We start from the raw sequence: 18,995 nt of genomic DNA on the forward strand, positions 1-18,995 counted from the left end.
AATAATTTAGAGTAACCATATTTACGGACAGTCAATATGGTTTTGGGGTGGTACATGATTTTGGTCAATTGTGGCTACAAAGCGGATTTCTGACTTCCTCAGGATCTCCTATAGGATCTCCTATATGAAATGGTAAAGATGTTAAAGAACTATTGGAAGTACTACAATTGCCAAAAGAAATTGCAGTGGTCAAATGTGCAGCACATAAGTCAGGAAATGATTATGTGACATTGGTAATCGGTACGCAGACCAAGTGGCACAATTTTGTGCAAGAAATACAATGTCTTTGAACAGAGGGATGGAAAAGGAAGTTACCAATTGTCAACAAATGTTTTTCTCTGCCTTTGAGACATGGGATGAAGTTAGACAATTAATTACAGAATGAAGCAGACATGAAAGAGAAGGAACGTTGGATAAAAACAGGCTGCACAAGAAGGGCTGATGATGAAGTATGGGTGTGTCCAGATGGTAGACCAATAATGACAGATAGCCTGTTGTCACAAATGGCTAGGGTGTATCACGAAGTTGCACACGTTGGGAGGCATGCCATAATCAGACAGTTCAGACAAATGTGGTTTAGTCCCAAGTTCAGGATAGTTGCAGAGAGCCTCTGCCAAAGGTGTTTGAATGGCCAATTGCAAAACCCAGGAAGAAAAACCGTGGTCAGTTGGGGTAAAATTGGAAAAGCAGAAGGACCATTCACAAGATTGCAACTAGACTTCATTGAGTTGCCACCTTGCAACGGGTTGAAGCATGTTCTTGTCATTGTTTGTCTGTTTTCTCAATGGGTGGAAGCCTAACCGACGAGAAGAAATTACAGTCTAACAGTTGCTAAGCTACTGTTAAGAGCGCTTATACCGACATTCGGATTTCCAGCCACTTTAGAGTCAGATAGAGGACCTCATTTTAATAATGAGATAATTAAACTAATTTGTGAAGCTTTCAAAATTGAGCAGAAGTTACATTGTGCCTACCGACCAGATGCCTCTGGAGTGGTCGAGTAGCTCAATGGCACAATAAAATCCAGGTTAGGAAAAGTGTGTGCATCCACTTCAGTGAAATGGCCTGATGCTTTGCCTATTGTATTGATAAGGCTTAGGAGCATTCCTGACCGAAGAACAGGACTAAGCCCTCATGGAAAGAGCAATGAGACAAGCATTTATAACTGGAAACAAATTGATGAAGATAACTGATGATTTAATATTGGACTATTGCAAAGGACTGGGTGATCTGGTACGTTTTGTGTCTCACCAGGTTGGAGAAGATCCAAATGCAGCACAGCCAAATCAAGCTCATGATTTGTGTCCTGGAGACTGGGTCGTGATAAAGAAGCATACGAGGAAATCATGCTTGGAACCCAGGTGGAAAGGACCTCATCAAGTCATACTGGTCACGACAACAGCAGTAAAGTGTGCTGGGATTCTGAACTGGATCCATGCAAGTCCTACTCAAAGAGTTCCAAGTCCACCTGATCAACCAAAACAGCAACTGGTAGAACAAAGAAAAGAACCAGAAGCTGAGAGTTGTGAAGTCGAAGAGATCAGAGAATCAGACTCTTGACGATGAACAACCAAGTAAAAGTCAAGTAGAGCAGGCACCAGTTACTGGGACTGAAGCAACTGCTGTAAAGGCCAGAAGAGAGCTTGAACTTGAAAGAACAGAACAAAGTAAGCAAAATCCAGAAGAAACTGTTGCAGAAATCACAGACTCAGCCCAGCCAGCAACAGAAGAAGAACTCATTGCAGGAGACTTGGATCAGATTAATTTACAAAAAGAAAAGGAAAGGAAGACTATTACTGAAAATTCAAATCCAGCAAAGTTCGGAAAAGGGAAAGGATCAGCTGAAGAAAATTTAGATCAGAGTCAGTCAGAAGAAGAAGAAAGGAAAGTAGAAAGTCAAGAGCAGAAACAAACAACAGAAGAAGGAAAAATAGAGAATTCAGAGCAAACCCAACAAAAAGAAAGAGAAAATAAAAGAACACTTGAAATAGGTGAGGAAGGTGAAAGGACAGTACTGACAAAGAGAGTTAGAAAAGAAGATTGCTGGCCAAGTGGAGTGAAAAGACTGAGAACATTCTAAGAAGAAAACCAGAGAAGAGACAAGTAGATGAGGTATCAAGTCAGGCTGAACAAGAACAAACAAGAAGAAAATCATTAAGGTCATCAAAAAGAGTAAAAGTTCCAAGTAGAAAGTCATAGAATAAGGTGGGCAACTGCCCTTTGGATGACTTGCAGATGGTGATGACAAGAGGGAATGCTAGCGTAATGGGAGTTACCATGATTAAAACAGGAGATTATGATAGCTTAGGAGTCCCACTGTTTTCCACAATTCTTTTTATATTTTCTCAATGCGCCAAAAGATTTGATTAGGCTCATCCTAAATCCCCTTTTTTGACATTCCTTTACTGATGGTTATATCATAAAATGTCGTTTTCCTCAGTGACATCCTTTCGTTTTCACCCTGTGCTTCGAATTTCATAGTTTTAAATGGTATTACTTTGTCATACTACAGATGTTGAGTTGTTTAGATGCTTTAAAAGCCCTGATGTTACATATTTCTTTAAGCAACCACAAATATTGCGATTTCTTGGTATGTTTCCTCAAGTTGGGTACTATATAAATTCAGAGACTAAAAATTCAATCCTTATGAACTAGGGAAGACATAGGACATAGACATATGATTAAAAACTGCAAAGAAAAGGAAAGAGAAACATATTCAGAAATGAGCTGTTCCGTGCATTATTTGATGGCAGAAAAGATAGAACAGTGCAGGACTGCTTCTGACCAAATGCAACACATAGAGCAAGCACCGTTTTTTTTTGCTAAAACTCAGCTTAACAATTCTCCAAATTGGTGGGAAAAAAGAAAGTCTAATGGTAAAAATATGCAAAATGCAACAATTACCACACTATAGAAAACAAGTTATATTTTATTTTTGGGGACTTTCTTTGATATTTAGAGATCTTTTACACTTTAGAAGATACATCCAACCAATTAGTTCAATTTAATCTATTTTATAGTGGTTGATTATTCGTGAAATAATTCATAAAGGAACCACAGAAAAACTCTGCTCATCTTTTTTTTTAACTTAAAAAAATAATACACCATAGAAAAGTTCATTCTATACCAGATGTTCATTTGAAAACTTGTGATATGTTTGTTTGTCCCAAATTTTGTATAAAGTATTGGAAATGGCTTTAAATGTACCCATGTAATACTTTAATCTCGCACAACCATCACAAAGTGTAGAAACTGGATCACCATACCTCTTGCTGCCACGGAATGGAGACACAACCGGTCACAAACTTCGAATAGAAGTTGTCATCTGTGGTATCCAAGTTCACTCCTTTTACTGTAGAGAACTGCTCAATGTCCAACACATCCTTGCAATACACTGCACGAGGCTGTAAAACAAGGAACAGACAGAAATACTGTAGAACACAAGACTTCAGTGTTTTGTCTTTGGCCAAAGGGAGACAATTCTCCATTCAGGAAAGTGAGCCAATGCAGTTTGCGGAACACACTGTGAAGAGCATGTTGCCAATGTACATGATGTTCATGAGGGAACGAAAGCTTGAGTAGTTAAGCGGAGAACAGTCTTACATTTATGCTAGTCATAAAAAATACTGTTTTCCTTGCCCTAAATTTGCACACATCATGCACTGAGTAAAATTCCCTACTGAGAGTTAAGAATTCTTCTATTTGTAACTATCATTTTTTTTTTAACTTAAAACTGTAATGCAGTACTGGTGGGGGTAAGGAGGAACTGAGTCCAACTTTGGAGGAAGGACACCACCAGTAATGAAATGCAAGAGTGAAACAACTACCCCTGATAAAGCTTACTCCATGACAGGTGTAAACGTTGATGGGTACCATATCACAAAGCTTTACCACTTTACACCCAAGTCAAGGGCCATACACGTAGTTGAGACGAGGCAACACAGCACAAACAATTCCATATACTGTCTACTGCAGTACGCCAGCACCAATGTGGATGGCAAAAGAGACGTACAAAGAGAATTTAGAGAGCATAAATGCACAAGTAACTCCCAAATCTATTCTCTATTTCCATCTGGCTCTTCAGAGCCTTAACTCATATCCATGATGGTCAACTGATGCTTGTTCTCATTTTCCCCTGAGTGACATTGTTGACGACTCTCTTGGACGGACTTGAAGACTTAATTCTAGAGGCCTTTGAAATAAACAGATAAATACCACTCTCAACATATAGAGGAACCCCTGTTTATTGAGATCCACATTTGGGGCACTATTTGACTAGTACAATAAGCAGAGCAGATAAATCTGTTGCACCATCCCTGCTCCTCAGTGTTGGATCCTTCTTACAGTACATCAGGCTTATTCTCAGTAACATGGAATCCTGATCCAGTAAAACCGCTGCAGGAAATATTCTTACAGGACGATCATTGTATTACCCTATGGATTTTTCCGTCCGATCTTGGTTGTTAGGAGTGTTTAGTGACAATCATGTGGAATTTCGCTCTTACCAACCATATGAATTTCCTGTTTCCACTGAGGTTTAGGTGTGCACATTCCTCCAGGTCATACCTAGAGGACACACTGCACAGAGAAACCCTCAGAATTATCATAGTTTGTGCTCAACTTGGAATCCGAAATGGACACAAACTCCAATAGAGTCTGATCACAGAGAAACAGGGTAACTTCAGAAGAGCAAACTGTATACCAAGTTACCACCAGCTATTTGCTGGAAGTAACTCAGAGTGCAAAATTCACCAAAGATTGAGCAGAAACTACTTTCACACATTTTACTATTTTGTTAGGTTTAAAGGTTTGCAATAAAACGGCTTCCATGAAGTAGTTTCATCACATCAGTGACACACTTAAAACAAACATCCCACATGTGTAAAACGTCAGTGTAAAAGATTTAACTGAACGTTATGCTTCTTTTACACCTGCCAATCTATAAATCCTGGAGTAAAAGCCTACTGGAAACCTCAGTGTCAACTATTAGTTTACTGGTTGGCCTCAATGGTCCTTTTAGTCTTTTGTTTTGGTCAAGAATATCTCACTTCATCACAAAAAGAACACAGTACCTCCAAGAGAAAGACATTAGACTGTCTCCCAATTTGGGAATACAAGTCGAAGTCCAAAATGTGGACGTCACAGAATGCCTGTTGAAGCCCAAGGAAAGATCATTCTTATGGAAGAGGAAGCCTCACACATATTTGTGTCATGCTTCATCATTTGCAACCTTTCCCCACCCTGGTAGGACAGTGTCATCAGCGCAAACATGATCTCCTGACAGACCCTAACAAGAGGGAGTTCTCAGATAAAAACTACTGGACAAAGGCGGGATCCGGATTCATTAAAAATACCTTGAGGTTCCCGGGTATATTACCATTAATAGTGGGGACCCGAGGTATACCTGAAAAATTTGAGACGGTATATTTTAGGACAACCTGTCTCTCTAAGCCAACATGTTTCTGCCCTAGTGGTTAGCCTTAAGCGGTCTGGGGAATTCTTCAGGGCTGTGGATCCCTAGGTTTCTCAGGAAGACTAATCGCCGAGACACATCTGCTGATAAAATACAGAAGGAACATGCAGGTGAGTCCTACTTGAGTATCGAAAGAGGGTATATTAACCTTTAGAAGTAAGTTACAAGAAAAAAGCATACATTAGGACTTCCCTACAAGAGCACACATTAATTTGTAATCATGCTGTGGGCATCCAAACGGCACTGCACAGCATGCTACTATAAAACAACACACGTGATTAGTGACCCTGGCACATGCATAAATGACACACATGCACTTATGGACATTAAGATTCAGTCAATTCTTTTTAACAGCATAGTTAGTTCCTATGAACATTAGACTATCCCTTACCCTAGATTATAGGGGATACTGGCATACTGGTCTGGGGGGAGGGCAATATCCTTTATAGTCCCTCGCTAACGAAAAACAATTGGTGTTCTTGAAAGTATCCTCAGATATAGCAGACACATCGCTGTCACTTTTATTATGATCTAACTAATAGTTATTGAACCACTACTACCTATCAGAACCATTACAAGTAAACATAGTATATGTTCAGGTGAGATTCTCCCCATCAGTACCATTTTAAGTGAACATAATATATGTTAAGGTGAGATTCAAAAGGAGTCATGATATTAGTAGGCACATAACAAGTGTACACTCTCTCACATCGCACCATCTTTCTTTAAAAGTTAGCCTAATCATGAGGCAAAATATACACATAGGTTGAGGCCATTCAAGGGCACAAAATGGCCCACTTATTCTTAATAGAACCCTTGTCATAAATCCATGAAAATCTCATGCCATTCAATGCAGTGCATATGGTTAGCACACCTCCCAGTTCATGAGCGGCATGATTATCGGCTGATGTAGGAGGTAGCCTCCTTCTTTTACATACATTTGGAAGCCCTCACCGTTGATCCATTAAGTAATTTAAGTACATATGCTCACTGGTGTACAATTATAGTGCATGTGGTCCGCACACCACTTCCTCCATACGCAGTCAAACACAGCTAAAGTTGGGTAGTCTTTGTTTTTAATACGGCTAGTCCAAGCATTGAGAAGAGTGGTAAAGGTTTGCCAAAATCGCACAACACGCGTTGCATTCATATGCTCGCCATTGCCCAATTAGACAGTTAAGTATACCTGCTTTTTTGTTTCAAATCTGTTTATTGAGAATACAATTAAAAAAAAGAACAATACAGCAAACAAGATTATCAGAGGACAGAAAAAAGGAAGAGAAGAAAAAAGAAGAGGAAGAGAGGATCAAAGGGAAAGAAGAGGAGAGGGAGGAGAACAACATTAAGTATTCCAAAAGATCGGAGAGTGAAAGCTTAGGAAGCAAAGCTGTGGTGCGTCACAAAGCCATCATTGATCAAAAGCAGCACCCTGTGGGAGGGCAAGGCTACCCTGCTTGTGGAAAGTGATGAAGTGATAGAGGATTCCAACTGGAGGAGGGGGCTGTGTACTATATATGCGTTGTGAGCAAAGCATCCCGTATCTAGAAACTGATACCCCGTGCGCATGGAAAGGAGAAGAGTGTGACTACTAGTAGAGGCAACCCCATGTAGTGAAGATATCAGTCTGCATTTCTATTGGGCCCCCAGAGTCTGTCCAAGGCAGAGGGGAGTAAGTTATCCTAAAATAGGTGTAAAACCCGAACCTTCGGGGGCTGAAGATAGGCATGGTTAAGTTTGCAAAAATAATCTATCAACGGTTGCCAGAGTTTGGTAAATTTGGTGTCTCGAAATTGCAAATGCGCCGTTACTCCATTGCCATAATATGCCACAGGCGGGTGAACCAGACATTCACTGGAGGCGTTTCAGCCTTCTTCCAGTATAATGCTATGATTTATTTAGCTGCGCCGAGCATGTGTAGGCTTAAGTGCCAATCCCTGCGCGTCATGGCAAGTAGGTTCACAGGATTGAGGCCTAAAATGACTGTGGACGGGGATTCGGGCAATGGGTAACCAATCACCTGTTTGATGTGACTAAGGACCTTCTCCCAGTAGGTGGTCAAGAGCAGGCACTGCCACAAGATGTGGAGAAAATCTCCAACAGCGCTTGTACAACGCCAACATATAGGGGAGGAGGTAGGGAAAATTTTATGCAACCTATGGGGGGGTGTAATACCATTGCATCATAACCTTGTATGAAGTTTCCCTCTGAGGGACGCTGCGGAAAACCCTTGGAATGTTGCGCCACAAATGGTCCCATTGTGTAGGTGTGATATCTGTAGATGTTTCGGACTAACATCGTGACTGATAGGTATGCGGGATACCACGAGGAGTGTGTTGAAGAACTTGATATGTACGACATTGTCAAAGGAACGCACCAGCCGTTCAAAGGGGGTAAAAGGGCGGGTGGCTCCCTGAGGGGAGGATGGCACCTGTACCCACTGCCAAAGTTGAAGGTACTGTAGTCTAGCCCCTTCGGAAAGCTGAAAGTTGTGTTTGCATTGTTTGAAGGATTTAAAGGAGTCCCCCCTTAAAATGGTCCCAGATTGTCCGGCACGCCCCATCTGACCTAGCCGAGAAGGAGTGTCAATGCAAGGCAGTCGTGAAGTGTGGGTTGCATGCAATAGGAGTGTGAGGAGACGGGAAAGAAGTGAGACCCCTGGACAATGCTAGCTTATCCCAGATATCTAGCACAGGTTTTGTTGGGACTGCCATATAGGCGCTGCGCGACCGAGCCTTCAGTGGGAGCCAGGCGAGATCTCATATGGGTCTGCAGGCCACCGCCCTATCCATATGAAACCAGACCTTCTCGCTCTCCCACGCAATCCATTCCGAACTAAACTGAAGGTGAGAGGCCCAATAATACTCCATTAAATTGGGGCAAGCCAGCCCCCCACTGTCTCGCGGTAGCAGAAGTATTTTATTAGAGCAGCACGGCTGATGTGTTCCCCAAATGAAGTTAGTGAGTTCACGCTGAAGATTCTGAATCTGGCGCTGCAAGAAAGGCGTGGGTAAAGGCTGGAAGAGATATAGGGCCTCATGTAGGTAGCCAAATACCGGTCGGTAACGGACGATTTTCGGTAATTATACCGTTACCGACCGGTATTTAGGCTTTTGGTATGTAGGGGGACAATTTCTGTATTCGGAATTTACCGAATCGGTAAAATTACCGATTCGGTAATTTTACCGATTCGGTAAATTCCGAATACAGAAATGAGATGTAGGGGGAGTGTGTGGGTGATGTTTTGAGTCGGTATTTACCACCAACTAATAGTTGGTGGTAAATGAAGAATGGATGTGGAAATGCATTTCAAAGCGCCTACAAGTGTGCAATGTGGCAGACATACATGCCCTTAGGGCATGTATGTGTGCCACATGTGCACACATGGCCGTTTCAGGGGTGCAACAGGGTGTCATTGTGACACCCTGCCACCCTTGCATGTGTTCCCCCCATTACCGAATCGGTATTTACCGATTCGGTAATGAGGCATACCTTCCCATCAATGGGAAGATATGCCTCATTACCGAATCGGTAAATACCGATTCGGTAATTACCGAATTTTAACGAATCGGTAATAATTACCGACTCATTACCTACATAGCATTTACCACTTCATAAATACCGAATCGGTATGATTCGGTATTTATGAAGTGGTAAATGCAAGCCCACCTACATGAGGCCCATAATATTTTCGGTAGCACCGACATTTTAACTGCATTCAGGCCTTTTACATTTTTTTTTTTTTAATCCTCATTTGCCTCAGACCTCAGTTGACAAAGAGTAGGCTGTCTATTACCGTTACTCGGTTTTAAGGAGACGTAGGCATCGAGAATGGATCCGGGAGACAACACCCGCCTACCAGTAAACGACAATCCTGCATAGTGTCACTGTCACTCTTTCCAAATGTAGGGGTGGTCTCACTTTCTTATGATACCCTGTGACCGATGACTGTTTATGATGGCCAGCTGGTTGTAAAGACTTCGAGGGGGGCCCAACACAGCCAGAGAGCATCCAGGAGGTTTAATCATAGGATCCAAAAGTTATTGTTTAATAATTAGCAATTGATTTAGCTAAGACCACTTCAATAAACAATCCCATATTGCTTTTTTCCTGCTACTCTGCAATCTGACCAGATCAGTCTTGGAAGTCTTATACAGGGAGGTCAGCCATTCCGTGTTTGTGGGGCGTGTAACATCTGCCCATTTCCTGCAAATTTCTCTGCTAGCCAGCAATATTGCGTAGAAGAGGAACCCCCTAGCAGGCCCAATTACTTTGCTAGCTATACCGAAGATGACCAAGGGGATCGATAGGTAAACAGGGAATCCCAGAATGTCCGATATAGTTATTCCTACTTTCCCCCAATATTCAGTAATCGCAGGGCAGTCTTTGAACATGTGAATGTCTGAAGCGTTTACTAGACGTCACTTCTTGCAGCTGACAGGGGGACCATTCGATATTTTGAACAGTCTTGCAGGAGACAAATCAGCCCTGTGGGTGGTAAAATAATGATTCCTTTTAAGCCAGGCAGGTTTAACAGTAGCATATAAGGTATTAAAAGAGTTTTGCCACAGGTCTTTCCATTGTTCATTTGGCATAAGGGTGCCCCAAAGTTATTCAGCATGTTTAAAATGTCCCTCTATAGCTTCTTCTATAACCCAGTAAAAAACAGGAGACCTCCTTCCTCCCAACTGGCCTCGTTACTAGTTGCTCCTTCAGAATATTTCCTACGCCTATAGGTTTTTTGAGGTTCTGGGACCAACTCTGCAGCTGTAGGTATTTAAACTTGGATATACCACCCTCTGTTCTATTTTGGAGTGATAACGATGATTTTAGGGAGCCATCAGAATCCAGGTCCCTCCACACATTCAATCCCGCTGTCCTAAGTGGTGTGGCTAATTTATCATTCAGACAATCTGGAGTCCCTGGAGAGTCCCAAAGGGGAGCCATACTCGAAAAGTAATTTAGGCCAGTGCATTGTTTAATTTTAGCCCATATACGAGCCATCCCCAGCAAGACTTTCAGCCTGATCTTTAAAAAAAAACTTTTGGTTACCATATTTGAACAGGAATCCCTCGTGAGGGAGATTCCCTCCTTTTAGAATAGCAGAAAACATGGTCCCTGTCCCTGTCCCTGTATGATCGGGAGTTTTTAACAGCATTCTTGCATGAGATAGCTGGAAAGCCCAAGCGTAGTACTGTATATCTGGGAGTGTAAGGCCCCCTTTCTCCCTCCTGCACCTGAGCTTCTTCCATGCTATCCCCGTGGCCTTGTAAGCCCATACAAATGAATTAATTGCTTGCTGAAGCTTGTCGATCCTATGTTTATCAAAATGTATAGGAATGGTATCAAAGAGAAAGGTAATTTTCGGAAGTATGGCCATTTCTATCAAATTAATCCTGCCCAAAATGGTCAATGGGAGATGAGCCCAAGATTTCATAAGCTTCTGGCATTCTCTGGATATGTTAGCCAGGTTAGTCCCTGAGATCTTGTCAATATTCTGAAGAATCCCAACCCCCAAATATCTTATCTCACTCTTTGTTTGGTGCTGGCAGTCCGGCAGGTTCCACGCCATAATCTCCGTCTTTCCAGCATTAACCTCATAGCCTGAGACCTGCCCGGAATCTTGTGCCAGCTTAATAACCTGAGGAACAGATGGCTCCAGATCGGAGGAAAGGATCAAGACATCATCCGCATAAAGAGTTACCTTCCTCTCCCACGCCCCAAACCTAAAAGATGAAATGCCCGGTTCGTCCCTCAGTCGCTGGGCAAAGGGCTCAGTATATAGGTTGAAGAGAATCGGAGAGAGGGGGCAGCCCTGTCTAGGTCCCCTAGTAATTTTACTGAATGATTACCCTTTGCCTGCAGTCAGTTACACGAGCATCACAGCTGGGTCAACACCGCCGCCGCAGCTCCCACACCCCGCAGGGCTCCGCTCAAGGCGGCTGAAGCAGTAGGAACACTGAGTGGTGTGGTGAAGCTGCAGTGCAGTGCTATGCAAACAAGTCAAGGGACAGTGAAGACAGTGAAGACAAGTGAAGACATTCACTGGCGAGTTTTGATACAGTCTAAGGGAAGCTCCCGCCACTCACGTGCTTTACGGGGACCGAAAACTACAACCTCCAGTGCCCCCACTGTGGCTCCAGTCATCGCGTCACTGTGAAAGCGCCAGGAAACGCTTAAAGACGCTCACGGGCTCCCGCGGCGAAGCCCGGCCCAAGGGCGGGCCCGTTTGAGCCCGTAGGAGACCGGCGGAGACTGGGCCTCTGACATCCCCAGCAACGCAAGGTCAGCCATACGGTTTAATTGCTCTTGTTAACTGTTGATGAGAGGAGTGACACTTGGTGGAAACTATAGCGCTATGCTTAGCTTGCGATGTCCGTATGCGAAGGGAAGGGGAAGGGGAAGAAAGCTGTAATGGGTGGGACTGTTACTGTTACCGGGACTCTTTGACCAGTTCATAACAAGAGCAATGTCAGTGTTGGCGCATGAGATTGCATTAACCGAGCGCCGTCTCTCATTGGATCCGGTATTTTCCAAAAGGTCATCTCTGGGGGGACTGATGTTGGCACATTCTCCAGAGCAGCCCATACCCATAGAAACCGACTTTGGGGATTTGGAGCAAAGTAGTAGCCTAATGCCTCTGGAACCTGTGAACACACCTACGGTCCAGGAGCTTGGCTCTTTTGTTTCACTCACGGATATATCCCCGTCATGCACTGATAGCGGCACAGATACCCGTGCAACCACAAGGCTCGCACCTAATATTTTGCCCTAACCAACGGACCTCGCACCGGGAGCGGCCTCTAAGAGGAAGCGAGGAGGGGGCGTACAGAGGGGAAAAAGTTCAAAGGCGCCTAAAAATAATAATAAGAACAGCGACAAGGCGACCACAGTCCCTATATGTTCTGAAGCGCTCCAGGCAACTTCTCTCAAACTAAACACGTCATCTATGGGTTCTGTTGACTCTTCCTTGCCCTCATTTGAAGATGGATTTTGGTTAAAAGTAGGAGCCCTCATAACCTCATCCATGCAGCCTTTTTTTGATAAGTTGTTATCAATTGAGGATAAATTGTTAAAACTTGAACAGTCGACAGTAACTAATTTTGATTGTATCAAGAGTAGTCTGGGGAGGAGTGCCCAGGCTAACGAAGTGATGACGAATATAACTCGGGATTCTGTAGTCTCTAAACACCCATTGCCTACCTCAACTACATCTAACACAGCGGATGCTTCACTTAGTGGGAGTGATGTAGCCGGATCTACCTCCTATAGCGGTGTAGTGGCCCAACGAAGTACAGGCTGTCCCTGTGGTGAAAGAGCAGTACAGCAATCTTTGGGAAGGGGTTTGGCACAAAAATCGCTTGGAGGACCAAAGGAAAGATCTAATCCTAGTGAGTCTAAGCATATTTTGCCATTTATTGATTTACCCCCTGATTCCTCATCATATGTCGTTGTACTGACCGGGGTGCCTGAACTAGACAAAGATAGTGAAGAAGCTTACAATGAACTAAAAAATAAATCTATCCATTGGCTGAATAACAACAGACCTCTCCCGCCGAATGTGCAAAGTCAAATCTTGTTTGCCCATAGAGTAAGCTGGGTGGGTCGAAGAGTGAAAGACTTAGCGGGCGATTGTATGGTCCAACATATATGCGAGTGGTCTCACCAAAGGACAAAAACTGGTATCCAGTCTTTTGACTTAAGTTACTTTTCGCCCACTTGTCACGGACAAACAGCCATGTAATAGTCCTTTGGTTATGGGGGCTGAGGTAATAAACCAACAGGCTGTCCTAAGCTATGAGAAGGTGAATGAGGACACAAGCAAAACCACTAAAGTCAGCGACAGTGGGGAGGTGGGGAAATCCTTAAATGCACCCAAGATTAGTATTGTTACAACCAGTGAGGTGGCACTAAACTCTGAAACACTAGGGACTGCTGATAACAATTGCGAGCCCCTAGAAGTCATAAATAGGGGATTTTATGAGGCGACCTATTAGAGTGAGTTGGAAGCAAGATCACATGGCCCCAGGATCCTGTCGTGGAATATTGTGGGCCTAATGTCCAGATTGGATCTCCCCGACTGGGGCGATTTCATAGACTCCCACGAGATTTGCTTATTCCAAGAAACTTGGGCAGTAAGACCATTATATAGAGTAGGTTTTGTAGCATATTGTGAAGCAGCAGTGAAGGGCCCAAGGGGTAGACCGTCGGGGGGGTTTGTGTACTTGGGTAGGTACCCACTTGGGTTGTACGGTGAAGAGAATAGAAACTCATTCACCTGACAATTTATGTATTCTTCTCACCCATAGAAACCTTCCAAAGCTGCCCATTATCAATGTCTACTCTCGCCCAGTTAAGTATGGGCAAACTTCGCCGACGCTAGATTGTTTGGCTGTTCTTCTTAATTTACTGTCTGGGGAAGCGTATTTTTTAATTGGTGGGGATTTTAATTGTCACTTTGAACCCCTCAGCGGGTTGTCAACACCTATTACCAGTGACGAGGATTCATCATGGTCAATTCCTGCGTCTAACGCGTACCGGGTAAGGGGGTGGACCCCACAAGTCTTGCAATTAACCTCTCTTACCCTCACCTATTCATTGAGGGCATGTAATGGTCGGTTCCCTGACGATAATCCTGGGCATCCCACCTTCGATAGAACTGGACAGGCAACAATAATTGATTATATTTTAATAAATGTTGAAATTTGGCATAAGGTTGCGAAGTTTTCTGTCCTCCCCCGTGATAAAAGCGACCTCAATCCATTGGTCGTAACCCTAGATAGCCATGTAGTGGAAGTAGGGCAAGACCTTGAAAATCGGCTACTAGACAATTTGATAGTGGTTGAAGGAGGGAGAAGAATACGCTGGGGCTCAATAATCCAAGCTCCAGAAGTAATGGCGGATATGTATACTAGCATTATTCCCTTGTTAGAAAAAGCAAGTCTTGTCTCTGGAAGTAGTGCTAATTTAGAATCCGATGAAGATCTAGGCAAAATCCACCTTGATATGGTTGCATGCCTGGTGGATTTTTTTTATAGCAGTAAGCCCAATAATAGTAACGCAGAGATAAAAACCCCTGGTACAATAGGTCATGCAGGGATGCAAAGAGAGCCCTGTTGTCAAGCCTGAGGGGGGGATAGCATGCAAATAAGGGAAGCAAGGGTGCTTTTAAAAAAAATCCTTTTAGCTGCGAAATCTGAATGGGAAATGGAAAGATGGCAGGCCATTACCAATGCCATGGACGTTAAAGACACAAGAACTTTCTGGAATTTAGTCCACACCGGGAAAATAGAGGGTAGGTCTACCCTCGAGCCTAATATTGCTGAGGAAGCCTGGCGTCTTTATTTTAAAGATTTATATTCAAGCCCCTATAATGGACCTAGCGAGAGTGGGATATCGGGTTGTTGTCATACCTTTGATTCCCTTGGGGATATACCTCCATGTACCTTGGCTGAGGTATTATCTGCCTTAGCCAAAATACTGCCAAACAAAGCTCCTGGGCTGGATAGAATCCCCGGGGACCTGTATAGAAATGAACAGATTGTTTGGGCCCCATACCTCCAGACATTATTTAATGCCATTCTTTATGGCATGTCACCCCCCCCCTACGTGGGCCGTGGCAGAGATCATTCCTATTTATAAAAAAGGGTCTCCCATAGAACCGGCGAATTACAGGCCAATCAGGCTCATTGATGTAACTCAAAAGATTTTTGCTAGAGTCTTACTGGGAAGACTCCAGGAATGGATGGAAGACCTTAATATTTTAACTCCTTTACAGGCAGGCTTCAGATGTAAAACATCTACTATAGATCAGTTGTTTAGGCTTCAACTGATCTATTGGAAGCATATAGTTTTGGAGGGTGGTAGTCTGTACCTTACATTCGTGGATCTTAAATCAGCGTTTGACATGGTGGATCGTGATCAGCTGTGTGGAATCTTGCTGGATATGGGAGTACCACCATACCTCTGCCACCAGTTTAAACGCCTCCACGAGGGAACATTTGCTAGGGTAAGGTTCGCAAGAATGGGAAATTAACGGCTCCTTTCCCTGTAGGAAAGGGGGTGAGGCAGGGTTGTGTGCTTGCACCAACCCTTTTCTCTCTCTTTCTCAACGGGCTAATAGGAGACCTTCTTGCCGTTAAGGACATTGACTCCCCAAAACTAGCCAACCACAAATTTCCTGCCCTAATGTTTGCGGACGACACCCTGCTCCTCTCGAAATCACCTATGGGGATGCAGCATGTATTAGAGGAATTTAGTCGGTTTTGTAAAAGGAAGAACTTGGTAGTAAATATTAAGAAAACAAAATATATGGTCTTCAACGCTGACTCCATAAACTGTCCGCACCCAAGAATGGATGATGGACCTTTAGAAAGGGTTCCTATCTTCGATTATCTGGGCATCACACTAAATGACAAAATGGGGTGGGGACCCCAAATCAATAAAGCTAATTTAAAGCTAATTCAGGCAGTCGGGGGTTTTAAAGGTTTATAAGAGATGCGCCCTAAAGGTTATAAGCCCGCCTGTAGAAATCTACAAGGTTCAAGCTAGGGGGGCAACTATGTATGGAGCCGAACTTTGGGGACGTAGCTTAGTTAATGCCCTCACTATAACAGAAAATAATTTTATGAGACAAATCCTGTGTTTGCCCAAAAGTACTCCTTTAACGCCACTAAAGATGGATTTGGGCATCCTTCCCATTGCAGACCTAATTGCTTAACACCCACTGCTTTATTGGCGACGGCTGTGGAGTACGCCAGAGCTAGGACATTATAGAGAGGAATTAAAGGCTGTAATGTCCACTCTGGGTGTGGGTAGTATCCCATGGTTCTCCTTTATTAGAGACTCATTCCGTGCGATAGGAAGGGAGGACCTATGGTCGGCACCAGAGGAGTCATGCTCAGCTATTTAAAAAAAATCCTTGGTTTGTGTACTGAAGGAGTATAAATTGTCACGCATTTTACAGACCGCTAACTCTTCTAGTTTAACCTATGGGGTTCCTGGACATAAAGCAGCAATAAAAATTGGAGCAGGTGCTGGATTTTATTCAACCACCAACAGCAAAAAAACTGTTTTTGCAATTTAGATATGGGACGCTGCCGCTCCATGCACTTACCAACAAATGGGCAGGCGCTACCACCCACCTTTGCCCGGGGTACCTAGTAGAGGAGGAAACTGTAATTCATGTGTTGTTCTTCTGCTTGGCATATAATTGGGCAAGGTAAAAATGGGTTACTCAACTGTGTAGGAACCTAGGTATTCGAAATTATAAGGAATCCTACGGGGTTTTAAAATCTGATACTAACCCTGTTTTTGTTGTTGCAATTTCTAAGTTTCTTCTTGCAATGTGGTGTAAGCGAAGGTATCTATTGAAAAATTGATGTGAGAATTAGCAATACTCGCTTCCACTTGTCAACTATTGTGACGCTAGTTTTGGCAAAAACCTAGCCTGTAAGCGTAGGTATTTTATCAAACAAATGATACGAGATCTATTAAGACCGGCTTTTAATTAGCTGCTACTGCAACTTAGGTTTTATATAAAAACATAGGCTGGGAATTTCCTTTTAACTTTTTTAGTTTAATTTATATTTTTAATGATTGGTTTGCACTGATTATATTTCCCATAGAGATGATTATCATTTTATTCCTCTGTTTCCCAATGAGTGATTATTACTGCTATAAATGCTTGTACTATTTTATAATAAGTGGTTCTTATGACATTGTATTCTTTCTTGATATTAATTTTAAGTGGTTGTGCATATGTATGTACTTTTATGGCCGCAAAAGCCGAAATAAAGTTTCATGAATGAATGAATGAAATGCTCGGTTCGTCCCTCAGTCGCTGGGCAAAGGGCTCAATATATAGGTCGAAGAGAAGCGGAGAGAGGGGGCAGCCCTGTTTAGTTCCCCTAGCAATTTTAAAAGGATTAGTTAGTTTGCTATTGACTAGGAGTCTCGCCGAGGGATCGCGATAGATAAGCTGAATGACTTGACAAAACTTCGGTCCAAAACCAAACTTGTCCATTACAGCCGCAAGATAGACCTAGTTGACCCTATCAACAGCTTTGGTAGCGTCGAGTGTCATTGCTGCAAGAGGTAGTGAGAAGGTTGTGGCCAAATCCATAGCCCCAATAAAATCATAGGTGAGATTAGATAGATTCCTCCCCCTCACAAAGCCCTTCTGATCGGTGTGAAGTAATCCTCCGGCTACTGCTCCCAGCCTATCTGCTAGGATCCTCGCGAAGACTTTATAGTCTGTGTTTAAGAGTGAAATGGGTCTGTAAGACCCACATTCCGCCGGATTTTCCCCTGGTTTCAGAATCAGCAAGATGGTAGATTCTCCCCATGAAACGGGAAGGTTGATAATCATCAGATAGAATCTTGTTAAAAGTGCAGTTATAGTTTGAATTACTGCCTCCCCCAAGGATCTATATAGTTTGGCTGGGAGCCCGTCAGGCCCTGCAGCCTTGCCTCGCTTGCAGGCTGAAATCGCCTTCCTGACCTCTTGCTGGGATATGTCTAGCTCCAAATTTTCTCGCTGAGACGAGTTCAGGGAGGCGAGCCTGCTTCCGATTAGCCACTCACTCACACTAATTTTCTCGACTACATTGTCTTCTTCATATAGGTCTTGGAAGAAGGCAAAAAAGGCATCACCAATCTCTTCATCGGTCGATACTGAGATGCTGTGATCCTCGCTGTCTATTTGCCTAATTACATTTCGAGTCCTATCAGCCTTAACCTTCCATGCCAGAAGTTTACTGGCCCCCTCTCCGTATTCAAAATGGGCAAGCTTACTTGCCTCCTATTTTTTGATGATCCTGGACTGAATAATAGTATCCAACTGGTCCTTCAGGCTAGCCAATTTCGCCAGATGTTCTTGGGAGTTTGCGGGGATCATTTCCTTGTTTAAACTAAACTCCACTACCTTCATCTCAGACTCAATTTGCGCCATCGCCTCCCTGTACTTCCTGTTCTTATAACAAACCCTGCTTTCATCAAGTAATAGTGAACGATCAAATGTCCATGCCCTTGGGGGGAGGAGCCTAGCGCGCAACCAAGATGGCCGCGTAGGTGCGAAGCTCCCGAGGACCTCCGCGACCTCCTGAATTAATCCTGATTATATCCTGTCTTTGATGAGGGGACTGTGTCTGTGTACCCGAGCTGAGGCGGCACCCGTTTTCCGTTTTCGAATCGGACCCCGGACACTGGTGGGAGCACCGATCGAAGATTGCGGCCTTCTCCGCGCCGGCCCCCCGGATTGGAGTTGTGGGGCGATCCGGGGACAAAGCGAACAACAGCGGCGGGCAGGGCTGGGCGACTCGCGTACCCCGCGCTTTCACTTTCGCTTTTGCGCCTTCCTTGCCCTCAAGCGAGGTAGGGTTGCGGAGCGGGGTGCGGTGGTGTGGCCTTGTCCCGGTGCCTGGCTGACCCGCCGGCTGTGAGTTGTCCTGCGGTCCAGTGGTCACCCCCCCCGGAACCCGTGAACTGGTTTATCGGCCCTTTCGAAGAGATTGGCACGACTTTG

The 18,995-nt window shown here is 43.8% G+C and overlaps 1 protein-coding gene across 1 annotated transcript in view; it reads right to left on the minus strand.

Moving 5' to 3' along the window:
• Positions 1-18,995, minus strand: part of GRK4 (G protein-coupled receptor kinase 4) — a 468,205-nt gene that overhangs the window by 30,858 nt on the left and 418,352 nt on the right. Inside the window, exon 14 of the mRNA XM_085642501.1 lies at positions 3,267-3,404. Coding sequence (XP_085498627.1) covers positions 3,267-3,404 — 138 coding nt within the window. The remainder of the gene's footprint in view (positions 1-3,266; positions 3,405-18,995) is intronic.

This window comes from Triturus cristatus, chromosome 2_2 (assembly GCF_964204655.1).
Source record: "Triturus cristatus chromosome 2_2, aTriCri1.1, whole genome shotgun sequence".
In the NCBI taxonomy this organism is placed as follows: domain Eukaryota; kingdom Metazoa; phylum Chordata; class Amphibia; order Caudata; family Salamandridae; genus Triturus; species Triturus cristatus.